Source organism: Entelurus aequoreus, linkage group LG10 (assembly GCF_033978785.1).
Source record: "Entelurus aequoreus isolate RoL-2023_Sb linkage group LG10, RoL_Eaeq_v1.1, whole genome shotgun sequence".
NCBI lineage: Eukaryota > Metazoa > Chordata > Actinopteri > Syngnathiformes > Syngnathidae > Entelurus > Entelurus aequoreus.
Window position 1 is genome coordinate 45,781,243 of NC_084740.1, and position 8,459 is coordinate 45,789,701.

An 8,459-nucleotide genomic window follows, 5' to 3' on the forward strand; every position below is an offset into this window, starting at 1 on the left:
ATGTTGACATGACTTCCGGCTGGCTAACATGGAGTATGTTGACATGACTTCCTGCTGGCTAACATGGAGTATGTTGACATTACTTCCTGCTGGCTAACATGGAGTATGTTGACATGACTTCCTGCTGGCTAACATGGAGTATGTTGACATGATTTCCTGCTGGCTAACATGGAGTATGTTGACATGACTTCCTGCTGGCTAACATGGAGTATGTTGACATGATTTCCTGCTGGCTAACATGGAGTACGTTGACATGACTTCCTGCTGGCTAACATGGAGTACGTTGACATGACTTCCTGCTGGCTAACATGGAGTATGTTGACATGACTTTCTGCTGGCTAACATGGAGTATGTTGACATGACTTCCTGCTGGCTAACATGGAGTATGTTGACATGACTTCCGGCTGGCTAACATGGAGTATGTTGACATGACTTCCTGCTGCTGACATGGAGTATGTTGACATGACTTCCTGCTGCTGACATGGAGTATGTTGACATGACTTCCTGCTGGCTAACATGGAGTATGTTGACATGACTTCCTGCTGGCTAACATGGAGTACGTTGACATGACTTCCTGCTGGTTAACATGGAGTACGTTGACATGACTTCCTGCTGGCTAACATGGAGTACGTTGACATGACTTCCTGCTGGCTAACATGGAGTACGTTGACATGACTTCCTGCTGGCTAACATGGAGTACGTTGACATGACTTCCTGGTGGCTAACATGGAGTACGTTGACATGACTTCTTGCTGGCTAACATGGAGTACGTTGACATGACTTCCTGCTGGCTAACATGGAGTACGTTGACATGACTTCCTGCTGGCTAACATGGAGTACGTTGACATGACTTCCTGCTGGCTAACATGGAGTATGTTGACATGACTTCCTGCTGGCTAACATGGAGTATGTTGACATGACTTCCTGCTGGCTAACATGGAGTACGTTGACAGGACTTTCTGCTGGCTAACATGGAGTATGTTGACATGACTTCCTGCTGGCTAACATGGAGTATGTTGACATGACTTTCTGCTGGCTAACATGGAGTACGTTGACATGACTTCCTGCTGGCTAACATGGAGTACGTTGACATGACTTCCTGCTGGTTAACATGGAGTACGTTGACATGACTTCCTGCTGGCTAACATGGAGTACGTTGACATGACTTCCTGCTGGCTAACATGGAGTATGTTGACATTACTTCCTGCTGGCTAACATGGAGTATGTTGACATGACTTCCTGCTGGCTAACATGGAGTATGTTGACATGATTTCCTGCTGGCTAACATGGAGTATGTTGACATGACTTCCTGCTGGCTAACATGGAGTATGTTGACATGATTTCCTGCTGGCTAACATGGAGTACGTTGACATGACTTCCTGCTGGCTAACATGGAGTATGTTGACATGACTTTTTGCTGGCTAACATGGAGTATGTTGACATGACTTCCTGCTGGCTAACATGGAGTATGTTGACATGACTTCCGGCTGGCTAACATGGAGTATGTTGACATGACTTCCTGCTGGCTAACATGGAGTATGTTGACATTACTTCCTGCTGGCTAACATGGAGTATGTTGACATGACTTCCTGCTGGCTAACATGGAGTATGTTGACATGATTTCCTGCTGGCTAACATGGAGTATGTTGACATGACTTCCTGCTGGCTAACATGGAGTATGTTGACATGATTTCCTGCTGGCTAACATGGAGTACGTTGACATGACTTCCTGCTGGCTAACATGGAGTACGTTGACATGACTTCCTGCTGGCTAACATGGAGTATGTTGACATGACTTTCTGCTGGCTAACATGGAGTATGTTGACATGACTTCCTGCTGGCTAACATGGAGTATGTTGACATGACTTCCGGCTGGCTAACATGGAGTATGTTGACATGACTTCCTGCTGCTGACATGGAGTATGTTGACATGACTTCCTGCTGCTGACATGGAGTATGTTGACATGACTTCCTGCTGGCTAACATGGAGTATGTTGACATGACTTCCTGCTGGCTAACATGGAGTACGTTGACATGACTTCCTGCTGGTTAACATGGAGTACGTTGACATGACTTCCTGCTGGCTAACATGGAGTATGTTGACATGACTTCCTGCTGACTAACATGGAGTACGTTGACAGGGTGACTGTGGCGTGGAGTGGTTATTTGCCAGATCCAAACTGTGGTTGTCCTACTTTGAGCCCGTCAACTCGCTGCCTGTGCCCTTCAACCTGCTCCCACATCTGGACTTCCTGCGGGGAGTCAAAGTGTGTCCCTGGCAGAAGGACGGAGATGAAATGGTACCAAGGTTAGGACGGCCATTTTGAATTCCTACTGCATCCTAAAGTGTTTCTTCTGGTGTAAGTTGAGTCAACAGGTGGATACCAGCAAGGACACGCCCCTTTGTCCCATACACCATCAGGTACAGTATTATTATTATTATTAATATCATTTAAAGTATTCTTCACTTTATTATTAATATTATTTAAAGTATTAATTATTCACTTTATTAGTAATATAATTTAAAGTATTATTCACTTTATTATTAAATTCATTTCAAAGTCACTCCTTGGTCAATATTTATTTTATTTCAAGACAACAACTTTTTAATAACTCATGTTGACTTTTCTGACACCAACACACTGATGTCATGTTTAAATCCATCAATGTCCAAACATTCACACAATCATCTTTTCTACAACAACATTCACCAACATCCTGGAATTTTTTGGAACTTGGACAAAATATAGTTAGAATTTTCAGGACGGTGGAATGTGTTGAAGGTGGAATGGTTTGAATCGGTTGAAAAATGTGGAAATTGTGGAAGTTTGAAAAATGGACAATTCATTTTGAATGGGGAAAATGTCCCTAAAACTAGGAATTTTAGGAAATCCGGGAGTTTGTTAACAATTGTTGAAAAGGAGCACACAATTCCTGAACAGGCTGAATATTTTGAAATTGCAACGGTTTGAATCTGATAAAAAATGTGGGAATTGTGCAGCTTTGAAAAATGTCCCATTCTTTTCAATGGGAATTTCATGGAAATTTGGGAATTTCGGGAAAAGCGGGATTTTTTTTGAAAATGGTAGAAAAAAACCTTGAATATTATGAATAAGTTGAAATGGTTGGTGTTGGAATTTTTAAAAACGGTTGAGAAATGTTGAAGTATTAACATGTTGAATTGAGAAATTCAAAAAATTACAGAATTCCTGGAATTTCGGGGGGAAAAAAGGGAATTTTTCCAGTTCAAATAACAACTTTGTTTTTTGTCCTGATTAAGAGGAATATTTTGATGGTGGAACTGTTGAAGTGGGTGGAAAAATGTGGGAGGAGTAGTTGCCAGAAAAAAAGGTGTAAATAGGGCTTTGGAAAAGCAGAATTTCTGGAAAATCCTGGAATTTTTTTAAACTTGTAAAAAATATAGTTAGAATTTTCAGGACGGTGGAATGTGTTGAAGGTGGAATGGTTTGAAAAATGTGGAAATGGTGGAAGTTTCAAAAAGGTCCCGGAAAAAACCTGGAATTCTGGGAAATCTGGGAATTTTTTGGAATTTGTCAAGGCTGAACCGTTTGAAGTTGGAATGCTTTGAATTGGATGATAAACATGGAAGGTAAAACGCGCCAAAATCTGGAGAAGAAGAAGAAAAGAAAAGAAGAAATAGATGAATTTTGCTGTACTGGTGAATTTTGTGTGAATGTTTGGAACATTCCTACAAACATCTTGCAGTGTAGTCCAGGTGTGTTGGAGGTGTTCCTTGTTGACTAACATCTTACAGTGTAGTCCAGGTGTGTTGAAGGTGCTCCTTGTCGACTAACATCTTACAGTGTAGTCCAGGTGTGTTGGAGGTGCTCCTTGTCGACTGACATCTTACAGTGTAGTCCAGGTGTGTTGAAGGTGCTCCTTGTCGACTGACATCTTACAGTGTAGTCCAGGTGTGTTGAAGGTGCTCCTTGTCGACTAACATCTTACAGTGTAGTCCAGGTGTGTTGAAGGTGCTCCTTGTCGACTAACATCTTACAGTGTAGTCCAGGTGTGTTGGAGGTGCTCCTTGTCGACGAACATCTTACAGTGTAGTCCAGGTGTGTTGGAGGTGCTCCTTGTCGACTAACATCTTACAGTGTAGTCCAGGTGTGTTGGAGGTGCTCCTTGTCGACTAACATCTTACAGTGTAGTCCAGGTGTGTTGGAGGTGCTCCTTGTCGACTAACATCTTACAGTGTAGTCCAGGTGTGTTGGAGGTGCTCCTTGTCGACTAACATCTTACAGTGTAGTCCAGGTGTGTTGGAGGTGCTCCTTGTCGACTAACATCTTACAGTGTAGTCCAGGTGTGTTGGAGGTGCTCCTTGTCGACTAACATCTTACAGTGTAGTCCAGGTGTGTTGGAGGTGCTCCTTGTCGACTAACATCTTACAGTGTAGTCCAGGTGTGTTGAAGGTGCTCCTTGTCGACTAACATCTTACAGTGTAGTCCAGGTGTGTTAAAGGTCCTCTTTGTCGACTAACATCTTACAGTGTAGTCCAGGTGTGTTGAAGGTGCTCCTTGTCGACTAACATCTTACAGTGTAGTCCAGGTGTGTTGAAGGTGCTCCTTGTCGACTAACATCTTACAGTGTAGTCCAGGTGTGTTGGAGGTGCTCCTTGTCGACTAACATCTTACAGTGTAGTCCAGGTGTGTTGGAGGTGCTCCTTGTCGACTAACATCTTACAGTGTAGTCCAGGTGTGTTGAAGGTGCTCCTTGTCGACTAACATCTTACAGTGTAGTCCAGGTGTGTTGAAGGTCCTCTTTGTCGACTAACATCTTACAGTGTAGTCCAGGTGTGTTGGAGGTGCTCCTTGTCGACTAACATCTTACAGTGTAGTCCAGGTGTGTTGGACGTGCTCCTTGTCGACTAACATCTTACAGTGTAGTCCAGGTGTGTTGGAGGTGCTCCTTGTCGACTAACATCTTACAGTGTAGTCCAGGTGTGTTGAAGGTGCTCCTTGTCGACTAACATCTTACAGTGTAGTCCAGGTGTGTTGAAGGTGCTCCTTGTCGACTAACATCTTACAGTGTAGTCCAGGTGTGTTGGAGGTGCTCCTTGTCGACTAACATCTTACAGTGTAGTCCAGGTGTGTTGGAGGTGCTCCTTGTCGACTAACATCTTACAGTGTAGTCCAGGTGTGTTGAAGGTGCTCCTTGTCGACTAACATCTTACAGTGTAGTCCAGGTGTGTTGGAGGTGCTCCTTGTCGACTAACATCTTACAGTGTAGTCCAGGTGTGTTGAAGGTGCTCCTTGTCGACTAACATCTTACAGTGTAGTCCAGGTGTGTTGAAGGTGCTCCTTGTCGACTAACATCTTACAGTGTAGTCCAGGTGTGTTGGAGGTGCTCCTTGTCGACTAACATCTTACAGTGTAGTCCAGGTGTGTTGGAGGTGCTCCTTGTCGACTAACATCTTACAGTGTAGTCCAGGTGTGTTGAAGGTGCTCCTTGTCGACTAACATCTTACAGTGTAGTCCAGGTGTGTTGAAGGTCCTCTTTGTCGACTAACATCTTACAGTGTAGTCCAGGTGTGTTGAAGGTGCTCCTTGTCGACTAACATCTTACAGTGTAGTCCAGGTGTGTTGAAGGTGCTCCTTGTCGACTAACATCTTACAATGTAGTCCAGGTGTGTTGGAGGTGCTCCTTGTCGACTAACATCTTACAGTGTAGTCCAGCTGTGTTGAAGGTGCTCCTTGTCGACTAACATCTTACAGTGTAGTCCAGGTGTGTTGGAGGTGCTCCTTGTCGACTAACATCTTACAGTGTAGTCCAGGTGTGTTGGAGGTGCTCCTTGTCGACGAACATCTTACAGTGTAGTCCAGGTGTGTTGAAGGTGCTCCTTGTCGACTAACATCTTACAGTGTAGTCCAGGTGTGTTGGAGGTGCTCCTTGTCGACTAACATCTTACAGTGTAGTCCAGGTGTGTTGGAGGTGCTCCTTGTCGACGAACATCTTACAGTGTAGTCCAGGTGTGTTGGAGGTGCTCCTTGTCGACTAACATCTTACAGTGTAGTCCAGGTGTGTTGGAGGTGCTCCTTGTCGACTAACATCTTACAGTGTAGTCCAGGTGTGTTGGAGGTGCTCCTTGTCGACTAACATCTTACAGTGTAGTCCAGGTGTGTTGGAGGTGCTCCTTGTCGACTAACATCTTACAGTGTAGTCCAGGTGTGTTGGAGGTGCTCCTTGTCGACTAACATCTTACAGTGTAGTCCAGGTGTGTTGGAGGTGCTCCTTGTCGACTAACATCTTACAGTGTAGTCCAGGTGTGTTGGAGGTGCTCCTTGTCGACTAACATCTTACAGTGTAGTCCAGGTGTGTTGAAGGTCCTCTTTGTCGACTAACATCTTACAGTGTAGTCCAGGTGTGTTGAAGGTGCTTCTTGTCGACTAACATCTTACAGTGTAGTCCAGGTGTGTTGAAGGTGCTCCTTGTCGACTAACATCTTACAGTGTAGTCCAGGTGTGTTGGAGGTGCTCCTTGTCGACTAACATCTTACAGTGTAGTCCAGGTGTGTTGGAGGTGCTCCTTGTCGACTAACATCTTACAGTGTAGTCCAGGTGTGTTGAAGGTGCTCCTTGTCGACTAACATCTTACAGTGTAGTCCAGGTGTGTTGAAGGTCCTCTTTGTCGACTAACATCTTACAGTGTAGTCCAGGTGTGTTGAAGGTGCTCCTTGTCGACTAACATCTTACAGTGTAGTCCAGGTGTGTTGGAGGTGCTCCTTGTCGACTAACATCTTACAGTGTAGTCCAGGTGTGTTGGAGGTGCTCCTTGTCGACTAACATCTTACAGTGTAGTCCAGGTGTGTTGAAGGTGCTCCTTGTCGACTAACATCTTACAGTGTTGTCCAGGTGTGTTGGAGGTGCTCCTTGTCGACTAACATCTTACAGTGTAGTCCAGGTGTGTTGGAGGTGCTCCTTGTCGACGAACATCTTACAGTGTAGTCCAGGTGTGTTGGAGGTGCTCCTTGTCGACTAACATCTTACAGTGTAGTCCAGGTGTGTTGGAGGTGCTCCTTGTCGACTAACATCTTACAGTGTAGTCCAGGTGTGTTGGAGGTGCTCCTTGTCGACTAACATCTTACAGTGTAGTCCAGGTGTGTTGGAGGTTCTCCTTGTCGACTAACATCTTACAGTGTAGTCCAGGTGTGTTGGAGGTGCTCCTTGTCGACTAACATCTTACAGTGTAGTCCAGGTGTGTTGAAGGTGCTCCTTGTCGACTAACATCTTACAGTGTAGTCCAGGTGTGTTGGAGGTGCTCCTTGTCGACTAACATCTTACAGTGTAGTCCAGGTGTGTTGGAGGTGCTCCTTGTCGACTAACATCTTACAGTGTAGTCCAGGTGTGTTGAAGGTGCTCCTTGTCGACTAACATCTTACAGTGTAGTCCAGGTGTGTTGAAGGTCCTCTTTGTCGACTAACATCTTACAGTGTAGTCCAGGTGTGTTGAAGGTGCTCCTTGTCGACTAACATCTTACAGTGTAGTCCAGGTGTGTTGAAGGTGCTCCTTGTCGACTAACATCTTACAGTGTAGTCCAGGTGTGTTGAAGGTCCTCTTTGTCGACTAACATCTTACAGTGTAGTCCAGGTGTGTTGAAGGTGCTCCTTGTCGACTAACATCTTACAGTGTAGTCCAGGTGTGTTGAAGGTGCTCCTTGTCGACTAACATCTTACAATGTAGTCCAGGTGTGTTGGAGGTGCTCCTTGTCGACTAACATCTTACAGTGTAGTCCAGGTGTGTTGGAGGTGCTCCTTGTCGACGAACATCTTACAGTGTAGTCCAGGTGTGTTGAAGGTGCTCCTTGTCGACTAACATCTTACAGTGTAGTCCAGGTGTGTTGGAGGTGCTCCTTGTCGACTGACATCTTACAGTGTAGTCCAGGTGTGTTGAAGGTGCTCCTTGTCGACTGACATCTTACAGTGTAGTCCAGGTGTGTTGAAGGTGCTCCTTGTCGACTAACATCTTACAGTGTAGTCCAGGTGTGTTGAAGGTGCTCCTTGTCGACTAACATCTTACAGTGTAGTCCAGGTGTGTTGAAGGTCCTCTTTGTCGACTAACATCTTACAGTGTAGTCCAGGTGTGTTGAAGGTGCTCCTTGTCGACTAACATCTTACAGTGTAGTCCAGGTGTGTTGAAGGTGCTCCTTGTCGACTAACATCTTACAGTGTAGTCCAGGTGTGTTGAAGGTGCTCCTTGTCGACTAACATCTTACAGTGTAGTCCAGGTGTGTTGGAGGTGCTCCTTGTCGACTAACATCTTACAGTGTAGTCCAGGTGTGTTGAAGTGGTCATTGTAGACTAACATCTTACAGTGTAGTCCAGGTGTGTTGAAGGTGCTCCTTGTCGACTAACATCTTACAGTGTAGTCCAGGTGTGTTGAAGGTGCTCTTTGTCGACTAACATCTTACAGTGTAGTCCAGGTGTGTTGAAGGTGCTCTTT

At 45.0% G+C, this 8,459-nt stretch overlaps 1 protein-coding gene across 5 annotated transcripts in view; it reads left to right on the plus strand.

Annotated features, from left to right (window-relative positions):
- The window catches only part of LOC133658686 (short transient receptor potential channel 6-like), a 36,647-nt gene that overhangs the window by 23,736 nt on the left and 4,452 nt on the right, over positions 1–8,459 (plus strand). For all 5 annotated transcript variants that reach the window (XM_062060997.1, XM_062060998.1, XM_062060993.1 and 2 more), the window contains 2 exons: positions 2,142–2,300; positions 2,366–2,422. In XM_062060997.1, coding sequence (XP_061916981.1) covers positions 2,142–2,300; positions 2,366–2,422 — 216 coding nt within the window. The remainder of the gene's footprint in view (positions 1–2,141; positions 2,301–2,365; positions 2,423–8,459) is intronic.